The sequence below is a fragment of the Alosa sapidissima genome, chromosome 22 (assembly GCF_018492685.1).
Source record: "Alosa sapidissima isolate fAloSap1 chromosome 22, fAloSap1.pri, whole genome shotgun sequence".
Classification (NCBI taxonomy): domain Eukaryota; kingdom Metazoa; phylum Chordata; class Actinopteri; order Clupeiformes; family Clupeidae; genus Alosa; species Alosa sapidissima.
The window spans coordinates 5390505-5418004 of record NC_055978.1 but is presented as its reverse complement, the minus strand read 5'-3'; the positions used below and the strand labels follow the sequence as shown (position 1 = coordinate 5418004).

Sequence of the window (27500 nt, the reverse complement as noted above, 5' to 3'; positions counted from 1 at the left end):
CCCTTGTAATATAGTTGATATATGTAAGTCACTTATAGTCAATAATAAATGTAATGTAATGTTATCTTGTTTCTCTACCTACATCAGTAGGACACGTGCCATGTAGACTATACAGTACTATCAATTGTTATAGTATTACCAATTATAATTGGTATAGTATTACATAATCAATTACCCATGAACACAACTGAAATTGTGCGTGTGTGTGTATGTGTCTTCTGTGTGTGTGTGTGTGTGTGTGTGTGTGTATGTGTGCGTGTGTGTGTGTGTGTGTGTGTGTGTGTGTGTGTGTGTATGTGTATGTGTGCGTGTGTGTGTGTGTGTGTGTGTGTGTGTGTGTGTGTGTGTGCGTGTGTGTGTGTGTGTGTGTGTGCGTGCGTGCGCGCGCGCGCGTGTGTGTGTGTATGTGTGCATTCGTACGTGCGTGTGTCATATTTTCAGTTTAATGACGCCCTGTTGTACACAACCCCAGTGCAGTCTGGCCAGTTTAAGCTCAACTGTATGCTCTCTCTCGCTGGCATGAAGGTAAGGATGTCTTACACACACACACACACACACTGATATGATACTCCCTCTTTCTTTCTCTCTCTCCTTTTCACTCAATGATTCATTCAGCCCCTCGAATGTTTACATAGTATACATACCATATCACCAGATAAGGCACATGAAAAAGAAACTGGTCACAACTGTGTGTGTGGTGTGTGTGTGTGTGTGTGTTTGTCTTTTCTCAGGTGAGTAAACCAAGCCAGGAGGCTTATCAGAATGAGCTGAACATCGAGAGTGTGGAGAGATCGTTTATCCTGTCAGCGAGGTAGGTTTAACACACATACACACAAACACACACACACACACACACACACACACACACACACACACACACACACACACACTCACACACACAGTATGTTCCATTAATCTCTTGATAGTCTGCAGATGTTTTAAATCAGACAGACACACACACACAAGGCATCTTGTTCCTCCCCTGGTAAACTGCTTACTGTTTTATCTCTCCCTCCTTTCTCTTCTACCTCCGTCTGTTTTTCTTCATCATTTCATCATCATTGTTCATTTCTTTCTTTGTTTGATTCTTACCTGTATTTCTGTCATCTCCCTTCTATGGCTACTTAAGTTTTATTAACACCACACACACACACACACACACACACACACACACACACACACATATATACATATATATATATATATATATATATATATATATATATATATATACAGGGTGCGATTTGTAGGGGGGGATGGTGAGGATTTCCCCCCCTCTGGTTTTCCTATCCCTACCTCTGCTAAATTATTTTTATCCCCGGTGGGGACAACATTTATCCCCCTCTGCCCCTCATTGATTAATGCTACTCCACATAAGTAAAGCGCTGCAACGTGAGAACAGTCTAGTAGGCTAGCCTACATAATAATCTGACATCAGAAACGCACCGTCACCGTCAGCACTCATGCTGCTGACACAGTGGCTGCGTGATAACTTAATTTGGCCTTGATCGTGCAGGACATTTCAGAATGTCGAGTGTGTAATCCATCATAAATGGCTAGTTTCAATGGAAAAGTTAGCTGGACAAATGAAAGAAAACGAGAAGGATTCAGTGAAGCATAATAATGTTTTAGAACCTTCAAAATTAGAAAGCTGATGCAACTGAGATGGAGGACAACTGCACGTAGAGTAGAACGTAGGCCTATTGTCCGAAGGAACTTACATTAAATGAGGAGATATTTGCTGAATGTCACAAAAAGTGTTACAGAAATTGCTTGGCATCGCTTATTCAATGGCTCTCTACCGAAACACCTGTAGTTTGTGAAGGACGAACGAGAAAGCACTCGTTTGATAAATCAGCCAGTAGGCTAGGCCTAGTAGACAAATAACTTTTAGAAATAATCTGTACTGCAAAAACTAATGTTGGTGGGTATTTAAACTATCTAGCGGGTGTTTTAACAGCTGCAAGAAATAGAAGCTTCATGGTCTTTATGTTCTGGTTCGTAAATTATTTTCATAAAACTTCAAGTTGCCCTATAACTTTACTCTTCAAACTCTTCACTGCACTGTAGGCAATTAACTGACAGTATGATAGGCTATTTATTTTCTGTAGGCTACAATAAACACATTTATTTTTTCAACTTTTGCAATATTACGCACTTGGCTACTGAACGCAAATCAGCAGGAGAGAGAATGCACGTAGCCTATGCAGCGTGTAGCGCAATGTGTAGGCTATTTGGTTACCAACTAACACTGTTAGCCAATTCACTAACTTAAGACTTCAGTGCCATCATATACAATGTTTTTTTACACAACAAATACAGAAAGGATGGAGGCAGCAAAAGTAGAGGAGTCATTTCAGATGGGGCAAGAACAAGGTGAATTTGTATGCTTGTCAAAACGTAGTCCTACCCTGCATTAGAGGAGCTGATCATCATACCAAGCACACTCGCTGTTTCAAGTCATAGACCACGGTAAACTAAAACTAAAATGTTACAAAGGTGGCAAAAATAATATAGGGTATTATAAGCCATGACATTACTAGGCTATGAATCGTTCGTTAATTTTTTTTTTTTTTGGGGTGGTGGGGGCGGGGGGAGGGGGGGTTTACAAACTTATTCAAAATCATCCCCCCCTCTGTTTTTTTACGCAAATCGCACCCTGTATATATATATATATATACACAATGCATCTACTAAACACACACTCACTCTCTCACACACACACACACACACACACATACAATGCATCTACTACACACACACACACACAGAGTGCATCGTTACTATACAGCAAGCCTGTTACTGGCTTGATCCCTGCTGATTGGTTGTGTTGATGTTCCCTTCTGATTGGCTACAGCTCTGCCACGGAGCGAGATGAGTGGCTAGAGGCCATCTCCAAGGCGATAGAGGACTACACCAGGAAGAAGATCACCTTCATCTCCAGTCGCAGCCAGGAAGAGGTGTGCACACACACAAACACATATGCACACACACACACACACACACACACACCAACACATGTGCCCACACACACAAACACTCACATACACAGCCCAATAATAACAGTCCAACAATATGCCCATAGGGTAGAATTAACATGGTGGAGTATGCATATTACAAGAGGATGTAAAAGCCCTTTTACTTTGTAATAGTTTACAGTATACGTAGTTTGATATACATGTATTATCTTTTCTCCATTTATGCAATTTATGTGTGTTGATGTGTGTGTGTCTGTGTGTTGGTGTATGTGTGTGTGTGTCTGTTTGTGTGTAACGTATATGTGTGTGTGTGTGTTTGTGTGTGTGTCTGTTAACAGAACGAGCGTACAGCTGGAGACGACAGTGACTTTCCTCTGGGCTCCAAAGCTCCTATCTGGATCCCGGATCTGCGCACCACTATGTGCATGATCTGCACCTGTGAGTTTACCCTCACCTGGAGAAGACACCACTGCCGCGCCTGCGGAAAGGTCAGTGTGTGTGTGTGTGTGTGTGTGTGTGTGTGTGTGTGTGTGAGTTTGTATTTATGTTTGATCCTAATTGGGTGTTATAGTCAAACCTACACACTATGTAAAGTCAATGAACAATGTTATTCTTGAAGTTCCGTGGTTATTTTTGTTATTCCATGCTTCATTATTTTATATTCTGATGTGTGTGTGTCGTGTTTGTGTGTGTGTGTGTGTGTGTGTGTGTGTGTGTGTGTGTTTGTGTGTTACAGGTTGTGTGCCAAGCCTGCTCCACTAATAAGTGCTACCTAGAGTACCTGAAACACCAGCCTGCACGAGTGTGTGACCACTGCTACGACAAACTACAACAAAAGAGTATGTGCTTTAGTTTTGCTGTCTACTGTTTTGGACTACTCTTGTCTTCCTCTCTCCCTGGCTCAATTTCACAAACACACACACACACACACACACACACACACACACAGAATATGTCTTCTTCTCTTGTGGCCCTAATTTAAATGTCAGGCGAAGTGTATTTAGTCAATTTAATAACTAAGCAAAATCTATTTATTGATTCAATACCAGGAGCAAGATCTTATGCACAAACATCACTTAGTCAGCTCAATGCTAGCTGCAATGATAGCTTTAGGCAGGGATCACACTGGCCAGCGGCAAGCAGCAGGTTTCCTATGGTTCGGCAGCGGAACGGTGGCAGCGCGTTGAACAAGCTGAGCAACGCGAGAGTATTCAATTGTCAGTTTAGGAAAACCGTTTGTGTTACTTAGGAACGAGATAGAACTTATTATGGTCTGCGCGTTGTGTTGTGTTGCGTTACGCTTATCTCTGCCGCTTCGTTATTTCCAGTGTTCCGCCTTAGTTCACGCACGTTGGCCAATGAGCGTATTTAGACTTTTCCCATCATTTAAATGAAGGCCCCTCTCCTCTTTCATCCTCTCTTTCTCTTCCTCTCTCACGTCTCTCTCTTCTCTCCTGTCGTCCTCTCTGAGCTCCCTTGTTCCTCTCCTCCCTCAGGTGATCACTCCGCGTCCTCCTCCATCTCCCCAGGTGGGCGGGTTGGCTCCAGCGCCTTCTCCTTCAGCCGCAAGCAGAAGAAAATCCCCTCCGCTCTTAAAGAGGTGACTCATTGTGTGTGTGGTTATGTGGTTATGGTATTTGGCAGACAATTTTGTCCAAAGCAACTTACAGCATATGAACACTACGTATTTAAACAGAATGGTTTCAAATGAAGAGTTTGGTTACAGAACGCTATATCCTCCATTTTAAATTTATTTTGTAAATTTATCATTTTTCAGTAGAACTGTAATTGGGTATTGGTATTTGATTTATCTATACTCAATCAAAACATCTCAACTGCAATTTTATTGATATTACCTGAAATACACAATTAAATTAAATAATACTAATTAATGTTTTTTTAAAAATGGAGATATAGTGTTTTGGAATCAGTCTCTTTAAACTATTACCGGTATGCTTCAATAAGCATAATAGTAATAAAACAGTAATATCAATAACAAAATATAAACATATAAACCAAAAGTGAATTAATTCATTACAAGTAAGGTGAACCGAGGTCTTTAAACGCTTCTTGAAAGTCCCAAAACTATCATTAGAATGCAGAACACTAGGCAGCTCATTCCCCCAACCAGGAACCACTGAGGAAAAGAGTCTTGATTGTGACCTCTTATACATCAGACCCTCATCAGACAACCGCAGTGAGCTGGATTGTGGAACTCAAGTAGCAAGGATAGTACTGGGATATAACACAGGCATTACTGAGTAATTTCTGATGGATAATACAGACATTAGTGAGATATTAGAGGCTTGAGTCAGATATTACTGACGCGGTCATCTTGTATTAGTCATGTGGACAAAATGTAAGGAATATTTATTACTGCAACATTACTCATAAAAAGCTGAGACATTAGTGAGATAGAATAAACTTTACTGAAATATAAGAGACTTTAGTCATATTTCAGTGACGTCAAAGAATGTCAGGAACGTAGTTTATCTGTGTATGAATGGTCTGTATGTTGTGGGATCTTAAAAGGCCTCGTCATTGGATGTATGTCAAAACCAAATCGTTTCATAGCATTTCAAAAGGCAGGTTGGTCAGTGTCAGTCAGTGTGAATGTTGGAAGTTGAACTTCATCATCAGTTCTAAGAACCCTGCTGTTTATTTTACCCTCAAACTGTTTACTTTTGTTTTACCCTCAAACTGTTTTGTTTTCTTTTCCTTGCTCTCATGCATGTGTTGTTTCCGGCACCTTCCATTCCCCTGCAGGTATCTGCCAGTACGGAGAACTCCTCTATGAGTGGGTACTTGATGCGCTCGAAAGGCCACAAGAAGCCATGGAAGAGGCTGTGGTTTGTCATCAAGAACAAAGTCCTCTACACGTATGCTGCCAGTGAGGTTAGCGTCTATCTGGCTCTTTTAAAAGGTTTCGTTTTAACATTGGACTAAAAGGTACAAAATGTTTCGGTGTTCATCCAAATACCATCGTCAGTTATAGGCCTAATCAATGCTACAGGAAGTAACAATAGCATTCTTGTTATTGTTCTTGGCACGGACGGCCCTTTAGCCTAATGTCGGTGAAAACATGGGGCAACATTTTAAGCAATCACAGAACCAGTTCTGTGTGTTCTGATTTGGATGATCATAGACAGAGATAGATAGATATATACGTTATTGATCCCCAAGGGGAAATTCAAGGTCCCAGTAGCTTAAGACATCACACACGACATACAGTACAACATAAACAGGATGATAAAATAACAAATCCACATGACTAATAAGGACAGTAAAAGATACTAAATCAAGGATCCACATGAATGTACTAAGGATGTATAAGCATGAGGCACTTGCAGTGACAAGGCAGGGACTGACTCTGACCCTGTGTTTCAGTATGCAGTGGTAAGGTGCTCTATGAGGTTTGTGTCATGGTGGTACATAACATTGTTATAGGAGGTCATGGAAGTGTAGAAGAGGGTGGAAAGGCAGATAGACTATGCAGAGAAGTCTATATCTCCTCTTCCCTTTAATGAAGCATTGAAGAGTTGCATGGCCCTGGGGACAAATGACTTCCTCAGTCTGTCAGTTGTGCATGACGGTGTGGTCTCCAGCTGGTCAAGCTCTTCTGCTTAATGATAGTGCTGTGGAGTGGATGTCAGTCATTGACACATGACAATTTGCATACTGATGATTAAAGTTCTCCAGAAAAATCATAATTGCCCAATATTGATGAGAATGATGCCTGAACAGCAATACTCAGGCACACCTACTCAAATAGTTGCCTTACATATCGTCAGTTTTACAGTCGTAAACCTCCCAAGAGAAGAGCCTTATGGCTTTCTTTAGCTAAGAGCTATTGGTCTCTTCTATTAAACGTATATGCAATATTGTGACTGAACTATGCACTTAGAATACCCCCATTATCTGATGTCTAGAGGGGTCGTATTATTTGTACCTTCGTTTGGGGTGTGACAATTAGTGGGGGGTGCTAATATTATGATGATTATGGTAATCCAGAGCCATTATTCTTTGACTTACAATTTCACAATAAGTTAGGAAACTGTGTCTGTGTATTTGTTTTGGCGTGCATGTGTTTGTGTGTGCGTTCATGCATCCGCCAAGTGTTTGGTTTTGTGTGTGTGTCTATCTGCTAAGTATGTAATTTGGTGTGTGTGTGCGTGCATGTGTTTTCCAGGATGTTGCGGCACTAGAGAGTCAACCGCTATTGGGATTCTTCCTTCGAGAGGAGAAGCAAGGCCCAGCTCAGAAGCTGCAGTTCAAACTCTACCACAAGAATACTCTCTACTACATCTTTAAAGCAGAGGATATCCCTACAGCACAGAGGTAAACAAATACACACACACACACGCACACTCACATTAGCTTTTCTCAGAGGCTCTTCATATGAACTCACATTATACAAGTACTAGAACCAGATGTGATAATGTGCAGTTCCTTAGAATCTGAATGATCTGTGAACCTGTGTACCTCACGTAAACATGAGTATTCATTCAGTTCATTCACCCTCATTTGTTTTTCTTTGTTTGTTGTTGATAGTCCAATCAGTGTCACCCTGATTTGTTTGTGTTTATGTTTTTTGTGCCTGAGCAGATGGATTGAGGCGTTCCAAGAGGCCATGATTCTTTGACTCCATCCTCTGATTGGTTGAGATTTTACCTCCTCAGCACCCCATTAGCTGTAAGGGTCATTCTCTCACAGGCTCTTCCTGTATTACACTCCACTAATAAGGCCAGATTCAGGAAGTACAGCTCCTGTGCAAGGCCTGATGGGACTTGTAGTACAATACCAGTGTTTGTCTCCAGATTTCTGTATAGACTGACATGTTCAAAGAATGGATTCCACCATGAAAAGAAACAGGACGAGGTGGCAGGACTCACCTCAGTCATGTCTATAAATGTCAATCACTGGAGAAAGCCAATCACAACATTACACATTTTTATCATAGATAATGGTTTAATACCATCCCACTTTGGTTTGCATGATATGAAGAAACTGTTACCCAATGAGAAAAAATGGTTTGTTTCAGTAAATACTCAGTTTTATTTGCTTCATATTTATGAAGCCATGTTGGACGTACAACCCTTGAAGAAAATATCAGGGAAATGGGGTCTGTTTATGTTTGTGCCTGTATGTGTGTGTGTGTCTAGGAGGAATTGAGTGACTGTGTATGTGTGTGTTTATGTGTATCTGTCTATGAGAAATAGATGGTGAGTCTGTGTGTGTTGTGTGTACAAGAAATAGTGGATGACTCTGTGTGTGTGTGTGTGTGTGTGTGTGAGAGAGAGAGTGAGGACATGCTTGTGTGTGAGAGGCTGCTGGCCAGGGAACCAGGCCATTCCCCCGCACGGCTGACCAAGCCAGCTCAGTGACCCAGAAGGGAAGGGAGAGGGTGGGGTCGAGGAAAGGAGGAAGGAAAAGACTTTGGAAGAGGAAGAGAGAGGAAACAGCGAGGCACACAGATGTTCTCACTGAAACCCTTAATTTGCCCTCACTCACTCAGCAACAGAAAGAGAAAAATGACCCAAACAAGCCCCACCGCACAGTCACTTAGTATGCCAAAGAGGATACAGCCCTCAAAGTGTACACTACAAGTACACACTACAAGTATACACTTCAAGTGTACACCACTTAGGAAGGGCAAAGGAGGAAAGCTTGCTGTCCTTTGGTGCAGGTGGAGCTGTCATGTAATGTCACGTCACTTGAGGGTCAGAGGTTAAGTGAGAGAGCGTCGGTCGGTGTCGCATCCGACTTGGCCTGTTGCCATGGACACTGAGAGGAGTAGCACATTGGGAGACATTTTGTGTTTTTTTTTTTTTTTGCAATGCACTGTGGGAGAAGCTCGCTATGGTGGACTGAGCAAATAGACAGGGAAAGAGTCTGTGATTCTGAAAACCAACATCGTTCAAATGTTTTTATTAGTTTTTTTTTTTAATGGAATTTTACATTTGTGCCTCAAGCAAATGCTTTTTAAAAGAAAAAAACTAATGTATAGAAGGTCATACTGGAAAGAACTGGAAATACGAGTTGTATATACAGATTTTAACATGTGATATAGTATGTATTTAAAATTTGGAAGCCTGTAAAACAGGGTTTTTTATGTAATAGTGAATCTGAATGCTAGAATACTGTGCCTTTCTGTCTGTTCGAGTCAAACTTTTTTAAGACCCCACACTACACTAAGTTTGACATACCCCCACATAGATTCACCATACGATATTTACAGGATCAGCTTGCCTTGAGCATTTTCACACAGTTAAAGCTGTTATGAAGACATGTAACTCCTCATTTCACTTTTTGCAGTAATACTTTAAAGACGTTTACTATTGTGTTCATAGTGTTATCTTTATTTTTTTGTAATTTACCAGTTGTTAATGCTCATCAGAGGAGTTATTATTCGAGTTGTATGTTTACTGAGGCCTTTCTTACACTGTATAGCGACCTCTTGGTTTTATTTGCAATGCTCAGAGCAAGACCAGGCTAGCATGTGAAAGACTATCCCGAGTTGAGGTTTAGTCTCTGAGAAAAAGACTCCACTTCGTCCTTTTGGGCATGGGATCTGTGTCATAAATTATCTCTCAAACTGTTGCAATTCAGGTGGCACAAATGCTTTATTAAATGAGCCGAACAGGTTATATGTATGCTCAAAGTCTGAGTAGGCCTACAAATAGAAAGCAAAACACAAAGGTTGAGTAATATAAAATAGTCTGGTCTTGCTCTCATTTGGTAAGGTTCTCAGCAAGTGTGTTCTGGGAGATTTATGCTAAAGCATTTAGCCTATATGTTCCACAGGTGTTTTTAACCATTCGTCTCTACTGAGTTTACCAGCACAAGTCAATGCAGTTAAGTGTTCAGTGCTAGTTTTTCTTCACAAATGTAAAGTGTACAATAATAATTTTTAAAAAGTAGACATGTCTCAGTTTCTTTCTTGTCAAATGAAACGTAGGCCTACATGATGCAGATTCTGTGAACAGCACCAAGGTGTTATGCATATAATGTAGATGAACCAGTAAAACGACAACTTGGTAACATACAGTCTTAGACTCAGAACACCACTCAAAAGAACTCAAAACACCACTTGTCAATACTGACTTGAGTTGTTGACATATTCAAGGTGTTATGTTTGTTGGTTGTGACCAGTAGCGACCACAACTGCTCCGTGTGGCGTGTGCGCATCACGCACATTTCCTGCACGTTTTTTTTTAGTGCGCATGAGCAGTCTAATCTGTTTGGCGGAACAGGTCACGAACTCTGACCCGCCCCGAAGCTCAACTGGACACAATCATCAATTTACTCAAACATTCGCGGTGGAAGACAAAACGATAGCTGCCATATCGGTAAGCAACATGTTTTGCGATCTCAAGATAAATGCATAATCTGGGGTCATGCTGGCTGTTGGAGTTAGGTAGCCAAAGGTAAAAGTGCACTGCTAACCAAGAAGTAGCTAATGCTAGCATGTTCGCTAAGTAGCTAGCTAATTCGGGCATAGACACTGCTTCTTTCGAAAAGAATGCTCCATCTTAATAGCAGTTGATTGCATAGAACTATAAAACTAAAAGCATTATCGTAGGATGCATGCAACAACTAGGAGTTAAAACGCTTGATATATTCAGGATTGCCAGTGTACTAGCCAGCTAACAACACCATTTAGCTAGTTAGCCAGTAACGTATCCACTAACACGCCACGACAAAGTATGCACTCCTCGATTGAGGAAATGTTGCTGCTTACTAACTCAAGGACTCCTCAACATAGCCCCAAACACGCCACTGGAGTGTGAATGAAACCATTCGAATGCATTTTATAATAATCTTGTTAATGAATGCGCTATTCCGGCTCGGCCGCTGACGACTGCCTTCTTGCGCGTTAACCCTTCAGTGATGACCTTTCACCCGACAAGGAAATGCACGTTCTTTATCTTCCGTATCATGGGTTGTTTGTATTTATGTCTGTGTTACCCATATAAGTTAATAGTGAAGACTTAATTGACCCTTTTGATCTTGAATTCGTGTGATGACTCCACAGAAATCGACATAGTCATGCATACAGTGCGTACTGTATGTCTGAATGGAGGTAACGGGTAAACTTAAATGGTCGAGCTCATCCATGCAGTCGGCTTTGCATACCGCAGCTGTAAGAGTCCGTTGAATTATGAATGACGCTCACTTACGCACGGATGAAAGTCACTGGCAGTGAATGGCTTTTTTTTGCGCGCGTGTTTGTGTTGCAATTGCAATTGCTATTGTGTCTGTCGAAGCGTTCTGTTTTCCCAAACGTGTCTGTGACCAATGTTTGTGTGTCATAGTTCGTCTGCATCGGATGGAGTGTAGTGTTTAGAGTACTACACAGGGGACATCATGGAGGGACAATCTCCCAGAATGCAGCTGGTGTCTGCTGAGGGTGGTCTGGAGCAGAGAATACAGGTACTAACAGACCACAAGCGCAATCCTGAGAGTTCAATTAAACCCCTCCAATGTCACACCACATTCCTCTTCCTACTACCCTCCTGTGTCTGTCACTTGTCTTCATTATATTGATGTTAACAGATATAAATGTATGCACGCATATAAATATATAGTCAACAGACTCAGAAATTCAAGAGGCACTTGTGTAATACACAGAACATAAATCATGTCACCTACAGTGTCTTTTGTATGAGAGTATATTTATGTTGGTATCATTCATACATTAGTTAATCCATTCAGTCTCTCTCTCTCTCTCTCTCTCTCTCTCTCTCTCTGTCGCTTTCTCTCAGATTGTGACTGCGTACGACCAGTCCAACTCTGGCAAGCCACAGTATATCCTAGCCAACGTTGACAACTCCAACTTGGAGAAGCTCATTTTGACCAATTCGGAGGGGACCTCAGGAAAGGTCATTCTGGCATCAGCTGATGCGGCAGCAGCTGTCAATCACCTGCTCATGGCTTCACCTGACTTGGCTGGACAGCAGATCCAGGTGAGTCCCACAGCCCAGACGGAAGGCGAAGGCGACAATAGCCTCTCAATCATTTCATCAGTAGTCGTTCGATTATCTGTCAGGTCTTGTAACTTACACATATTTCAAATAAACACAGGAGAGATGTAAAATTCCTTGTGATATAGACCCTTTCAAGAGACTTCCATTATCAGCATCATAGTTGGCCCCACAAGGCTTCCATTTTAACATTCCATATGTTATCTTAATGCAGAGGAAGTAGATTGGGAACCAAATAGAACGTTCAAGCATTGTTTTTGTTTTTAATGTTGAAAGGGTCTATATGTAGGGGCAGAGCCATATAAAGGTAGAGTTGCGACAACTCCATTGACGTTAATGTTCCATTTTTTTTCCAACAATGGCAGCTAATGGAAGCCTCAAATAGTTCCCGGAAGTTAACAATTATTATACCATGGTCTAGGTTGAAAAGGGTGTTGTTTAAAAAGTGATATACTACACCTATAAAAAGACGTTCCGTTCGAATTGCCTGATGACAGTTCTAAATCACTGTGCTGGCTCAAACGCTAGTTGGTAACCAAGGCAGCATTGTGAACAATCTTATCAACTTATCTAAAACTTATCAACATTCCACAGCGTTGCGATAAACAGCTAAAAAAACTAACGATTTTAGCTCTAAAACTCATTTAGTATTAATAATTGATTTCATATGTATTTATTTTGTAAGTGACCATGGTATAAACGGGATAATGCCCTTCGATGCATCCATTATCAGAAATAAATGGACTTCGCGGAAGCAACCGTCCTCCACTTTGCGTCGGACAGTTCACGCCTCCGCGTCGTCCATTTATTTCTGATAATGGACACCTCGTTGGGCATTATCCCTTACATAATAGCAGCAGTGCAGTTACAGCAGTATAGACTGTTTGTAGCCAACATTTCAGACTCAGATTTACATTCCTTTGCCTCATCCGAATAATAATAATAATAATAACAGTAATAGTAGTAAAGTAATAGTAGGCTATCAATAGCCTAATTATAATAATAAACGATTTATGTATCGACTATGACTTTTCTGCTGCTCAGTCTTTATCAGTTCCTCATCAAATAAATTAAAAAAGGGTAAAAGCCCAATAAATGTGCCACACATAATAGCCGAATATAAGATAACCCTTGCCTATCCCATTTCAATTAGGCAGCACTACACCACCACGAACAAGCTGTCATTAAGTTTTTGCGTTTAGTAGGCCTACAATGACGTGACGTTTCTTGGGCATTTAGCTTCACCATCATGTCAAGTTGTAACGTATGCGCAATGCTCATCTAGGCTATGGATTTAAGTGGCTTAAAGGCAGCAAAAGTGGGATATAGTGCAACTGCTTCCCCAAAACAATTCCTCCATAACTGTGTATTTAATCATTTGATATGTGGATAACTTTCAGTGGACTAAACAAAAGGTAAAGATTTTGTTATCACAAGGCTAGCTGGTTCGTTATATGGCGAAGCATATAGCCAACTTTGTTTGCAGCAGTGAAGCTGAGTTTGTTGTTAACATTATTGGTAACTGTCAGGGAATTTAACCCCAACATATAGATACAAGAACCACAACACGTAGTATGGCTTTGCCCACAAACTCTGGTACCAAGAGGAGAGCCTGCTAATGTAAGGAAGAATTCCTCACACCATCAGTCACCATCTATCTATCTATCTATCTATCTATCTACCCACACACACACACAGCCAGGGTGCAGTTCCTGTCTGTCTGGGTGCACACTTAACTTGTACTCTCTGTTCTTTGAACTCAGCACAACAATATTTCTGCTTACACAAATGGTTATACAATGATAATAATAATTTCCTTACAGTGACGTAAATGTTTTTTCAGTTAGGAGCAGTAGCCTAGTTTTTTTTTTATGTTGCATTCATTTTCATTGGCAAAAGCTAGCCTAATATGCATGAGAACCTATATAGATTTGAGGGAGCTGCAGCTGTTAGCATCAGCACGGTCATATTAACACAGCAGGCACTTGCCCAGTGAAGGATCGTGTAAACCCCATCCCCAGAAACCAGTTTCAAACCAAGCTTGCGCTGATATGATGCATGATCACTGATCAAATTGCTATTTTCTGACAGGATGAGCACAACCATGCAGGTTCTATGAATCTCAAGCTCTTTAGCCTAGCATCTTAATGCTGTATCCACAGCACGGTGAATGACAAACGGTGACAAAATGCTGTTGTTTATGAGTTCATAGCCTGGTTATTTATCAAGGACTATATCACGTTTTATATGTTATGATCACTCGCATCGCATTACCATGGGGTTACTGTGTAGGTAATGCTACGGTTAACTTAACATGCCCACCGTTACACTGGAGAGATGTTAGAAAACTTTTAAACTTTTTTTTTTTATTCTCCCGAGACGCTACTTAAGGTAGTTCGCTCATTATCTCAGATCAGTGAGGAACTACCAGAGAAAACGTTGGGGAGAAAACTCAAACAAGTTAATGTTAGACTAGCTGTGTTACTGTTTCTCGTTGAAAAATTAAAATCTCAATGCGCTTTTGTAGGCTACACGCAGTCTCAAAAACACTGTTTACAGCTCTTGAGTCACGTACTAGGTCATTTTTTTTATAACGATAATTTAGATAGGCCTAGGCTACACTTATGGGGTGGGTGCTATTGCGTTTTCTAAAGAATCTCCCGTCTTGGTTTTGTACAGAAATTAATATTAAGTGACACATACGTAAAAGGGAATAAAAAAGGTCACCTTCCGATATTTAGCAGCCTACGGTCTGGAATTTAATTTAATATTGTTGTAATGGTAGGATAACTACACAGTTTACACAATAATTACACTGTGTTATAAATATTGTATATCAATGCATTTATTGTCTGTCAATTACCCAAAATTGTGGCTCTGTCTCTCATTGAACAGTAGCTTATTTAATGCATTCTAATCCATTGTCAATCACTTCCGGGAACTTTTTGAAGTTTACATGAACCACGTGACCTTAACGAATTTTGAACACCCATTGTCACAACTCTACCTTTATATGGCTCTGGGTAGGGGTATTCATAGGTGTTTTATTGAATTAGGCCTACTAAAATTTATACATAACTAAACAGTCAAGTGGAGTTCCATATAGTGAGACCTCATTCACAGAGGAACGACATCTGGCTCTGCCACCCGTACGCTCAGGGCAATCCAAACCTTTCTCATCTGTTGTTCCCCGTTGGTGGAACGCACTACCAGTTCCTACCAGAGCAGGAGCGTCCCTCTCTACCTTCAAAAAACTCCCGAAGACCCAGCTCTTCAGACAGCATCTCCACGTAGCACTACCTACAACTAGACTTGCTAATTCTAGCACTTACCACCTGAATAGAACTGACACTTGACTGTAGATAGATAGATAGATAGATAGATAGATAGATAGATAGATACTTTATTGATCCCCAAGGGGAAATTCAAGTATGTATAGAAGTAGCACTTACTGCTGCACTAACTTGTCGTTATTGTACTCTGTCTTGATTGTTTCCATTGTTGGGAGTCGCTTAGGGTTTAAAAAGCGTCAGCCAGATGTCATATAAAATAATGTAATATTCTACATTGCTTTGTGCAACTGCATTGAATGTATTGAAGTAGAAAATACTGATGAGGTTGTCTGTTCCCCAGTTTGTGACAGACAACTCCGAGCAGAATTCCAAGCCTGTCGTGGAGTACTGTGTTGTGTGTGGAGACAAGGCCACAGGTAACACACATAGATACACATTAAAATATTTAAGTAAATATTTATCGCATCCACATAAACACACAGACACATACATGTCCATAAACCAATACACAATAATACACAATTCAAAATGATTTATGTACATGCTCAGTTCTGCCTTTCTTCCTCTTCTCTCTCGTACCCTGTCTCTCTGTCTTTCTCTCTTGCTCTCCTTACCTCCCTTTCTCTCTCTCTGCCTCCCTCCCTCCCTCTCTCCTTCCCCCTCTCTCCCAGGTCGTCATTACGGCGCGGTGAGCTGTGAAGGCTGTAAGGGCTTCTTCAAGCGCAGCATCAGGAAGAACCTGGTCTACTCGTGCAGGGGCAGCGGCGACTGCGTCATCAACAAGCACCACCGCAACCGCTGCCAGTACTGCCGACTGCAGCGCTGCATCTCCTTCGGCATGAAGCAGGACTGTAAGTGAGGCGCGCACACACACATAAATACACACACACACACACACACACACACACTGACTGTGTTATCAGCAAGAACCACTGCAACCGATGCCAGTACTGCCGACTGCAACGCTGCATCTCCTTCGGCGCACACACACACACACACACACACACACACCATCAACAAACACCATGGCAAACACTGCCAGTATAGCAGACTGCAGCGCTGCAGTACTGCTGCAAACACACAGACTGCAGGGTACGGATTCACGCATGTAAACGTGCACTCACGGTCATGCACACTGATGTGCTGGAGTCTTTCTCATTAATATTTAATGTGTGCTGAAAGCCTTTCCTTCATACTCCACCAGACTCAAGACCTCAGCCTCTAAAATTCAAATTGGTTCACTGTAATACACACACAAACACACACACACAGAGATTCATGCATAGTAACCTCAGAACCTTCCCACACACAATCTAGTCTGACAGTGTGGTGGTTGTGTGTGCAGCGGTGCAGTGTGAAAGGAAGCCAGTGGATGTGTCCAGGGAGAAACCTGCCAACTGTGCCGCCTCTACACAGAAGATCTACATCCGCAAGAACCTGTGCAGCCCCCTGGCAGCCCTGCCCACCTTTGAGTACGAAAAACAGAACAAGTACGTGTGTGTGAGAGAGAGAGACGGAGAGAGAAATCTTGTGTGGCTCCTGTATGTAAGTGTCTGACGGCTATAAGTAACAGCATGTTCTCTCCCCAGATCCTCCAGCTTACTGCTGAATATACAGCAGTCCATGTCCAAACTGGACAACAACATTCTCATCTCTACCTCCCCAGACAGGGTATGCACCAAGACACACACACATACACACACACTCACTCACTTACACACACTAACACACACTACTCTCAGCCCACGTATCCATGACCAAAGTGCAATCTAATGGACATGCAAGCATTATTGCTAGTAGACTAGTGAGGCTTCATACTCTCAGTAATAGGATGGAGCTTGGTGGTCTAGATACCACCAAGTCCTATACTCATATTATAATGACACTAGTTTGTGCTTATTCTTTTGATGTTTATTATTTATAATATAAATGTTATATTGTATAAATATCATATTGTATTTCAGAGTGACAGTTGCCAAGGAGATCTGGGTACGCTGGCTAATGTTGTGACATCGTTGGCCCACCTCAATGAGAGCAAAGAAATGAGTGACGGTAACACTGACCAATACGGAGTGGAGACCATGAGTAATGGGGATGACTCAATCGCAGACGAACACACCCAATCAGACGAACACAACTCCAATGACCTCAGCCGGTGAGGATGAATATTCATTTAAAACACACACACACACACACAGACACACAAAAACACACAAAAACACAACTTAAACACAGTCAGTCCATTCTTCAAGTCTCCAACAGACAAATACACACACAATCCCAAACACTCTGTCAACACTTTTCATTTTTTATTTTTGTGTGTGTATGTGTTCCCATTTGATCTACTTGTGAAATTGTTCATTTGAACTGTGTGTGTATGCTTCCTGCCTGTCTTTGACTCTCTCTGTGTGTGTGTGTGTGTGTGTGTGTGTGTGTGTCCATGTCCATCAGGGCGTTTGACACCCTGGCTAAAGTGCTGCGCTCAGAACAGCGTGGCGAGGAGATGGGGGTCGATTCCAACATGGCGGGCGCGGATGAGTCGGGCACCCTGCTGGACCTGCAGGGTCCACTCCTGTCTGACTGCCACATCCCTTTCAAGGTGAGACCACCCCGCATGGAAATACCCAGCATGCACTGGTTGACAGAAAAAAAAATGTTACTGTTCATGTAAATGTAATTTTTAGAGACTTGAGCACTTTGACATCTAACTACCTATAGTCTACCTATAGTCAGTCTGCTAGAATTGAAGTGTGTTTGTTAGTAATGCGTGTGTGTGTGTGTAGCTAATGATGCCGCTCCCTGTGCCTGAGTTTCTGACTGTGAACTACATCTGTGAGTCTGCGTCTCGTCTCCTCTTCCTGTCTATGCACTGGGCACGCTCCATACCAGCCTTCCAGGCCCTGGGGTGAGTCTCTGTCTCTCTCACACTCACACACACACACACAGGATACACACATACACTATCAGTGGTCACAGCTACTCATTTATACAAATAAGTAGCTGTGTCCAAATTGTTGACTGGTAGTGTACATGCTGCACATGGGACACACACACACACACTCACACAGGACACACATACATAAACACCCACACCACACGATACTTAGACACATGAACCACACCACACAAGGGATGCTTAGCCTAATTTCTTTCTCTCTCTCTCTCTCTCTCTCTCTCTCTCTCTCTCTGGTGATAGAATATGCTTGATAATCTGTACTTCATTTGCTTACTTGATATGTGTGTATTTGTACACACATTTTAGGTTTGTGATGTTTCAATAAAGTAATGTTAAATATCCTCCTCTCTCTCCCGACACGCTTAGCTCAGAGAATGGCATCATGTTGATGAAGGCGTGCTGGAATGAGCTCTTTGCTCTGAGTCTGGCGCAGTGTTCCGACGTCATGGACGTCTCCTCCGTCCTCACCACCATCGTCCAGCACTTAGAGACCAACCTCAGTGAAGGTGTGTGTGTGTGTGTGTGTGTGTGTGTGTGTGTGTGTAAATGCAGGAATGCACTCCTTGAGTTGAACGTCTTTGAAACTCAGAGGAAGGCTTAATGAAGGCTTAAAGGAATTATCCGGAGTAAAATGCACTTTAGATCAATTTACGGATGATTGGGAGTACATACGTTGAGTTGACATCCAAATCATGTCATTCGGATGTGTTTTGAGAAAGTTCGATTTTACCGTTTTTAGTCAAAACTCGTTAGCCTGGAAGTGACCAGGGCATGTCATTTCGCCGCTACAAAACGCTATTTTTATACCTCTTCTACAGTTCCAAACAACATTCCACTTACGTGGTAGTGAGTAGAGGGTCCCTAAAACCAAACAGAAGTATCCCAAGGTCTTTATGTGGTCGGATGGAGTCCAGAATGAATTTCATCAAGCCAGTACCTTTCCGGAAATGTTGCTGCTGCAGCTGGCATCTTTAGGGGAAAGTCCGTAGGAGTCGATTGCCGAGTGTGGAGTAACACGTTAAAAAAAACATAGTCCAGTATTTCTTTCGAAATTGAAATGAAGTTGTATGCAACAGCAAACCCTAGCTTACTAACAGGTTGGAATTTTTAAATGTCACGTCACGTGACGTGATGCAATCGACTTTTACGGACTTTCCCCTAAAGATGCGTGTGACACATCCGAATGACATGATTTTGATGTCAACTCAACGTATGTACTCCCAATCATCCGTAAATTGATCTAAAGTGCATTTTTCTCCGGATAATTCCTTTAATGGGGAAAATTAGGAAAATTTGTTTTTGTATGACTAGGGAGATATGTAGTCTATATATAATTAAGTGTTTGTGTGTGCAGAAAAGCTTTCTGCGGAGCGTGTGAAGGAGGTGATGGAGCACATCTGGAGGCTTCAAGAGTTTTGCAACAGCATGAACAAAGTGGAGCCGGACGCACAAGAGTACGCCTACCTCAAAGCCATCACGCTCTTCAGCCCTGGTGAGGAACAGAGTGTGTGTGTTGTCGTGTCAGATATTCAGACTCGGGCCAGAAATTAAGGCCAAATATCTTGCCCACAACGTAACAAAAATACACCATTTTAAGTGCTGAAGTCAAAAACATAAACCAGAAAAGAAGACTCAAAAGTCCAGCAGAGTTCTGTGCAAAATTCCTTTAATGTCTACATAACGCAAAGCCTGAGTGGACCGCACGATCGCACAATTGTTGAACACAAAAACATAAGCTCTATTTCCAGTATGTGTCTGTGTATGTCTGTCTGTGGACGTGTGCATGTGCACACATATGTCCCTGCCTATACCCATATATGAGAGAGAGAGAGAGAGAGAGAGAGAGAGAGAATGAGAATGCATGTGACAACAACTACAAAGGAAGTACGAAGACTGTACATCAAAATAGACCTAATTCAGGCACTAACTCGTCATAATGGATGATCCTATTTTAATACATATTTCTTAATTAAGCTTTGGTTGCGTTGCATCTTTGTTTTCAGATCACGCAGGTGTGGACTGCTTTGCTCACATTGAGAGCTTCCAGGAGAAGGCCTATATGGAGCTACAGGACTACATCACGAGGGAGTACCCAGATGACACATACCGGTGAGACACACACACTCTGCATCTTTACCAACCACCATGGCCCAGGAAACGGAAACTTTCTCATGGTCACTATAAACTCAAAACCCCATAGGGGACATGGACATATTTTATAATTACTATTGCTTTACGTTTCTTGGGCATACTTTATCAAGCTCACCAGAAAGTTTCTGGTGTGCAAGCAAAACTTTCTCATGCTCACCATGTCCCTTTAGAGGCTATGCAGATTATGCAAAAGATATTTTGCAGTGCCTTAGTTGTTAGAGCAAGATGTATGAGAGTTATAGGTTTGAAGCCTTCGACACCATGGAAAGTATTTGTACGTCTGTAAAATAGTAATCGCACCACGCATGTTTGAATGTCATTTTCGATGCTACTGAAATGCTAAATGCTTTTTAACTTAAATGTTTGTCTGTGTGTGTGTCAGGTTGTCAAGGTTGCTTCTGCGGCTGCCTGCGTTGCGTCTGATGAGCGCGTGTGTGACTGAGGAGCTCTTCTTCACCGGCCTCATCGGTAACGTTCAGATCGACAGCATCATCCCCTATATCCTCAAGATGGAGTCCACCGACTACAACAGCCAGCCAGTCGGCGTCAGCGAATAAACCTGCCAACCCGCCAATCAGGACGAGTGAATTACCCTAGCCAACCAATCAGGGTGGACAGGGAACCCCAGCTAGCCTATAAGGCCAAGCGATTAACTCCAGTCAAACAATCTGGACATGCTTTAAGGGTTTGCAGACGTATAAAGCTTTGCGGATTGAGATCCCTACTCTGTGGTCTCCACAGAACAAGATAAGCATGTTTGATGTTCCGTTCAGAATGTTGTATGGCTTAAGCTGGTTAATACAAGTGTCCCAGATCAACTTCATTAAGATGGACAGTTTTCATCCCCCAAACAGAAATGTACACCGGCATGCACGTACAGGTGCAGAGTTCAAGGAATGATGAGACCTTACAATACAGACGTGGATTGTCTTTGTTATACTTTTGTTTTCTTTGTTTCATGTGGCATTGTGGTCTTTGTATAATGGGATGAGAAGAAGAAGCATTTTCTGTAGGTTTTTCTCATCATGCTTTCAGTGGAGGCATCAGTTTCTTGGCTGATAATTAGTTATGTTAATGTATGGATGGAGATTAATTATTCTTTATCCCTTTATCTGCAAAACTGTGCTCTATCAATTGACAGTACTGTGTACTGTTGTGTAAATATTATATGTATGTACATAAAAGAAATGTCAAAAGTGTATTTTGTAGTCCTCATTTGTGTCGTACACCAGTGGTTCTTAAAACTGGGGGTCACCAAACATATCGGAGGGTTGCAAAATTATTTGCATTTTCCTAAAGGTTTTTAGACCAACTGTTTTAAAAACTGGGATCTTCAGTAGCCCTAGATGTAGGCTTCCAATTCAGTTTTTACATAATGTTCCGCAGAAAGTATACACAGTTATACTTACAGTTATACATTGGATGCGTGCTAGTTATCCTTTGGATGTAATAAATCAGGTTGTCAAAGGCTGCCATTGACGTGGTGTTGACAGCCTACCTGAGAGAAAACTTGTTCTGCCTCTGCTTCCAATGTAGCCTGGCGGGCCATCCTAAATTAATTTGCCGCTGCTAGGGTGCGTCTAGATTTCTAGGCTACTTCCAATGCACATCTCGCAACATTTCGAAACCAAATTGCGCCAGTTGGAGAGAAGGGTTCGCGAGACTTGGCCCATGTTTTTTGGGGGGTCTTTTAGGGGGAACTAAAGCACGTTGATTGGTGTTGCCACGGAACATTGAGTGGTGCACAGCAGTTTCCGTCGAAAATGGCGGAGTACGTTCATGTTTTTCGAAGGGCTTTAGGCCAGTTGGGAGGTCATGGGGGTCTTCGTGGATTGCTTGTGCAGTTTTTCAGGTGTGTAATAAGACAATAAATTGCCTCATGCCCACAGAAGGCACTGCTATATTTTTAATGTCTTTGGAAATTAGGGTAAACAAACTGTGACCTCAACAGAGCTAGCATAACTTGCTAGCTGACATTACTTGATGTTCCACACTGGCGTATATGTGAGCTGCTGTTAATATGTTTTCCCTCAGGAAATTCGCCACATTACTAACATTATATTACTCTCTTTTTCAAGGGTTAACGACGTGAAAACTGGAGCACTGGTTGGGATTGACAAGTATGGAAACAAGTATTTCGAGGACAATCGTTACTTCTTTGGTAGGAATCTATCATAGCCTATGTGAACTTAACGTTACTGTAACGCTAATTTCCCTATCATACGTAGCTACCGGTTTATTGGGGTACCGTATATTTGCGTTGAAGTAACGTTAACAATATTTCAGTATCAAAGTATGATTCTTCCGGCATTAGGACCCAGTTGGATCAGTGCATTCAGAAACACGGTCTCCACCATCCAGTATCCTCTGTTGTCTTATTGCTTGGCCCTAATTGTACATGTGATGAATACGCAGTTGATCTATTCTAGACAGAGACTAACCATTTTGGTATGTATAATGTCAGGTCGGCATCGCTGGGTGGTCTACACCACAGAGATGAACGGAAAGAACACCATGTGGGAAGTGGATGGGAGCATGGTGCCTTCGGAATGGTAACTATACCTTTAAGCTTTGTCAGAAACACCCCCTTTTCCCCCTTGTCATGATATCACACAGCTGTTATTTACAGATGTGGAGAGATTAACTTAAATGACATCCCACTCCAAATCCATAGGCATTGATATACAGCTTTGCAGCTATAACAGCTTCTTCTCATCTCAGAAAGCTTGCCACAATATTTTTGATGATCTGTAGGTCCAGGAAGACATTGTTTTGTGAGTTTGGTGTGTAAGAAGCCACAGAGAACAGGTTTCCATGTTATCAAACACCTTTGGTTGGAAGAGTGTCCAAGAGTGCCTGACCACACAAATACTATTCTGATTGAATGGGCAAAAATGTTAAAAGAATCTAGTTGAAATCCCAAGCACCAAAGGGGAGGCCACCTCAATATATCAATACACAATACCTTTTTAAGAGAGGATTTAGAGAAGGGATGTTATTGGGTGTAATAGCAGGCATCCCAATACGTTTGTCTATATATAGTATACTGGTGGAAAACTGCCTCCAGAAAGGGAAAGTCCTACCACACATTTTTCCCCAACCATTCACTAAGCCAGCTGATTCTAACAAACACAACTCTTCACCCACCAGATGAGCAAATTACATGTACATTTATTCTTTTAGCTGAAGCTTTTTATCAAAAGTTACTTCCAAGTCCCAGCATCCAAGCTCCAGCATTCAAGCACCAGTGCAAATGAGGCGTTGGAGCAATAATAAATGCTATCTTTTAGTACTACCTTTATATATGGTACAAGATAAACTGGACTGTTGTTCACTGGTTAACGTTGACAACCAGAAAGTAATCAAAAGACATAGGCATAGTAGTGTGGGGGGAAAAAACTTTCTCAGACTAAGGCATGTTAGAAGTGTCAGGAGAGGTGGGTCTTCATCTTATGGAGAAGCACTCTCCTGCTCTGGTAGTGATTGGTAACTCCTTCCACGTTTGTGAACAACAAACAAGAATAGTCTTGTTTTCCAAGACTTGGACTAGTCTTGGTGTGTATGGGCATCGGTGCCAGGCAACATTCCCTGGAGCAGTGAAGGGTGTTCAAGTAAGTTAATGAGTGCAGACCCATAATTAGTGAAATCATACAGGTAGAACCAGTTCATCGTAGGACTGTACTTTCTGAAGCCACAGTTTTCCCCCTCTGGATTTTATATTGGGAGTTGTGATTGAGACAACCCTAAACATAGATGTCAATGCAGGTTCCTTTCCATGGGAAGAGAAGTTTAAAAGGAATGCTGAAAACTTTAATACACTTACAAGCTGCTTAACATATTATTTGTATTATTGTATTATTTATTTATTTATTTATTTATTATTTTGAATATCTGGTTAATCTGTGTTGTATTCTGCCCTTGTCCATCTTCATTAAGATTAGAAAGGCTGGGACCACTTTCAGTCCAACTCTCCGACAGTGAAATCGCTTTGAAAATCGTATGGTTGAAGGCCGGCTTCATTAGATTAGAAAACACATCACAGCAGTATTCAAAGGCTTAACCAATAATCCTTATGTCTCCACCCTCCCCCCATTTTGACACTAAGGCATCGCTGGCTCCACTCCATGACTGATGATCCGCCGACCACACACCCTCCTGTTCCCAAGAAGTTCCTTGCTGAAGTGCACCAGTTCAACGTGAGCGGCTCCGCAGCCCAGTACGTGCCGTTTTCCACAACCCGGAAGAAGATCCACGAATGGGTTCCCCCAAAGGCTGGGAGTCAGTAACTTCTGCCCCCTCTCTGTATATTGTCATTGTAATTACCTGTTTAGAGATCCATTAATAAATTAAACAAACGTACAAAAACGGCATTGTTTGAGATCCGTTTTGTTTGTGTGTGTGTGTGTGTGTGTGTATATTAGAGGGGTTTTGGTGTTTGCTGGCCCTGTAAAGCAGTGATATGGACCGTTACAGTCAGGGTTTTTTAGTTAGTAGCCCAGTCATACACACTTGTATCAAATCCTTCGCTAGTATGTAAGTAAACTCATTCTTTGCCTGTAATGATTACCGGTAGTCTTGGTAGTCATTCTATTTTCCATGCCACTTGAAACTGCATTGTCTGGTGTCTTGAGTATATTGGTCATTTGTCTCAGTCTTTTGTCTGTGTAAGTCTATTGGGTGTGTCTTTGGGCGTGTGTGTGTGAGAGAGAGAGAGAGAGAGAGAGAGAGAGCAACCACTCTTATTTAGGGACATTGAACGGAGCCACAGTATTTCACAGGGGAGTGTGTGCTGACTGCGTCAGATGACCATGGGATTAGTGTGTGTGCGGTGTATGTGTGTGAGAGATAGAGATCAGTAGGTGTTTGCTGTAGGTTGGGCAAGTGTGCCGGCTCCTAGAACACGGTTTCTTTGAAAGGACAAGCTGGGGAGGTAGGCCATCATGACCGGTAAGATTGCTGTACTAATTAAAAGAACACTTATGTGTCCTACTAAATTTGGAGTATACAGAATGTTTTAATAAAACAATGATGTGTTAGATCCCTGCTTTCATAGGAATACACAGGAGAGTTATGTAATAGTAAGATGGAATGAATTCCTTTGGGATTGTAAAAGGTTCTGTCTGGTGGCAACCCTAATGAATTAGTGTACGATTACGTCTGATCTTTGTGACCAATTTTGAAAGTTAGAGATATAAGGCTTGAAGTTGTTAAGAATGTCTAAGTCTAAGAGATATTTGTTTAATATGTGTGTTTGTGTTTCCACTCATAGCTCAGATGTGTTGATTTATTAAATGAGGAGGTTTACACTTGCAACCCTCTTTGAACGGCGAGGAAGTGAGGTAAGCGGCCATTCCCAAATTTTAACCAACTTCCTCCCTTTGCTTTAATGCTTGAAAAGCTCACCAAGGCGTATCAACTATTTGTGGCATTTTTTTGTGAAAATGTTTTTTAACCTAAGACATTCAGCACCGTGTTGAATTGAACTGACATTCAACAGTTCAGCATTGATTTATTTATTTATTTTCAATTACAGCAATGCCTTTATGTTGTTGCTTAAAATGACCACTAGGGGGAAGCGTTGACTGTTTTTTCCTTCTGGTTAATTTAGGGCGCAATCCTGCTGCCAGAGCAGCGGCCCTGTTCTGAATTTGATTATGTAAAACAGCAGCATAGCTGAATGCCCAGACATACTGATGCAATGCTATATGACTTAACGCTGCACAGAATGCACCACACTAGAGTATGTAGGCTACACTCCAGCTGAATGAAACAGACTCCTAGCATATTCCTTTTCTTAGCCTAATTCAGTACTGCCAGAGATGTTTGACATGCTACAATGCATCCAATATGCGGCTGATGCTGAAGAATAATGTATAGATGTGATGGAATGAAAAGAATGTGAGAGTGAGTTGTTCAAGGGCATTGTTATCAGATATGGAGTTTTGGCTGCAACTCTGAAACTCAATTGCATGCACGCACAAACACACACACAGAATCTCAGCAGGCCTCCTTTTTAATAATCCTACACACACACTTGCTGTGGTGTGGATACATATTCATGGCATGCAAATTGACAGTTTTACACACAAACTCTTTCTTTCTCTCACACTGACACACACACACACACACACACACACACACCTGTTATTAGAGGGCAGTGTTGGGAAGGTTACTTTTCAAATGTATTCCACTACAGATTACTGAATACATGCCCTAAAATGTTTTTTTGTAACGTATTCCGATAGAACACTCAAAGTGAGTAACGTATTTTGAATACGTTGTATTATATGTTATTAGCTGTGGATGAAACAGTTATGTGAAGTTGGAAGACTCATAGTGTCAACAACAACCCACAACCTGCTTTATAGTGAGGATGGATTGATATACAGTATAAGCTATGTGCTATACGAAACACCATGTAAAAGAAGAATAGAGATGTTTCGTCTGCACATAGGCTAAAAGGCTACCACATCCCAAACACAGTATACACAGTTTTTTAATGAATTTCAACAGCACAAGGGGAGTTACATTAGCCTTGTTGACACCAGACCCTTCTCAATTGAGAGTGGTACAGTTCCACTGAAATTACTTGGGAAAACAAAAAAAAAACAAAAAATGATTTATGAAAATGCATTAAAATGGTGGATATACAGTTTTGGGAAAGAGCTCTTCACATGTATTTAGTTAATCCCCAACACTGTTGGAGGGTGAAGGGCAGAGGGCGGATCATCCAGAGTGCTATCTGCCTGTGGCATGTGTTTGCATTGATAGTTGATAAAAATCTATGTTTACTGATAAGATCACATGTGTGAGCACATGCATTCGTGTGTTGCCTGAGGGAGAGCGTGTTGCCGCACACGCAGTGTCATGAGTTCATGTTTGTGTGTAACTTCGTGTTTGTGCGTAACTTCGTGTTTGTGCGTAACTTCGTGTTTGTGCGTAACTTCGTGTTTGTGTGTAACTTCATGTCATGTTTGTGCGTAACTTCATGTTTGTGCGTAACTTCATGTTTGTGTGTAACTTCTTGCCCCTAAGTGAATTAGTCACAGACACAGTCCATCTCCTTCTCTCTTTCACACACACTCACACATTCGGGTCTTTATACCCAGATATTCTCAGATAATTAGTCACACAGTCC

General features: G+C 41.7%; 3 protein-coding genes across 5 annotated transcripts in view; all 3 read left to right on the top strand.

Moving 5' to 3' along the window:
- The window catches only part of fgd6 (FYVE, RhoGEF and PH domain containing 6), a 28359-nt gene extending 18461 nt beyond the window's left edge, over positions 1-9898 (top strand). Inside the window, exons 13-21 of the mRNA XM_042078113.1 lie at positions 442-525; positions 732-811; positions 2858-2960; positions 3317-3466; positions 3715-3817; positions 4475-4578; positions 5745-5873; positions 7168-7316; positions 7584-9898. Coding sequence (XP_041934047.1) covers positions 442-525; positions 732-811; positions 2858-2960; positions 3317-3466; positions 3715-3817; positions 4475-4578; positions 5745-5873; positions 7168-7316; positions 7584-7620 — 939 coding nt within the window. The 3' untranslated portion in view covers positions 7621-9898. The remainder of the gene's footprint in view (positions 1-441; positions 526-731; positions 812-2857; positions 2961-3316; positions 3467-3714; positions 3818-4474; positions 4579-5744; positions 5874-7167; positions 7317-7583) is intronic.
- A 311-nt stretch (positions 9899-10209) lies between these two features.
- nr2c1 (nuclear receptor subfamily 2, group C, member 1) lies at positions 10210-21561 on the top strand. Of its 3 annotated transcripts, none has more exons than XM_042078117.1 (14): positions 10210-10327; positions 11294-11411; positions 11744-11944; positions 15596-15671; positions 15927-16106; positions 16601-16745; positions 16845-16926; positions 17220-17410; positions 17707-17854; positions 18039-18160; positions 18578-18717; positions 19566-19703; positions 20215-20320; positions 20745-21561. In XM_042078117.1, exons 2-14 carry the CDS (start codon positions 11346-11348, stop codon positions 20917-20919), a joined length of 1770 nt encoding a protein of 589 aa, XP_041934051.1. In that variant the 5' UTR covers positions 10210-10327; positions 11294-11345; the 3' UTR covers positions 20920-21561. The 3 variants fall into 3 exon arrangements, with proteins under 3 accessions (XP_041934051.1, XP_041934053.1, XP_041934052.1); XM_042078119.1 differs by having other exon boundaries at positions 10210-10405; XM_042078118.1 differs by lacking the exon at positions 10210-10327 and adding an exon at positions 10548-11061.
- A 496-nt stretch (positions 21562-22057) lies between these two features.
- On the top strand, positions 22058-24730 carry ndufa12 (NADH:ubiquinone oxidoreductase subunit A12). The gene is made up of 4 exons (XM_042079152.1): positions 22058-22214; positions 22441-22523; positions 22827-22914; positions 24468-24730. Exons 1-4 carry the CDS (start codon positions 22126-22128, stop codon positions 24646-24648), a joined length of 441 nt encoding a protein of 146 aa, XP_041935086.1. The 5' UTR covers positions 22058-22125; the 3' UTR covers positions 24649-24730.
- Positions 24731-27500: the final 2770 nt, after the last annotated feature.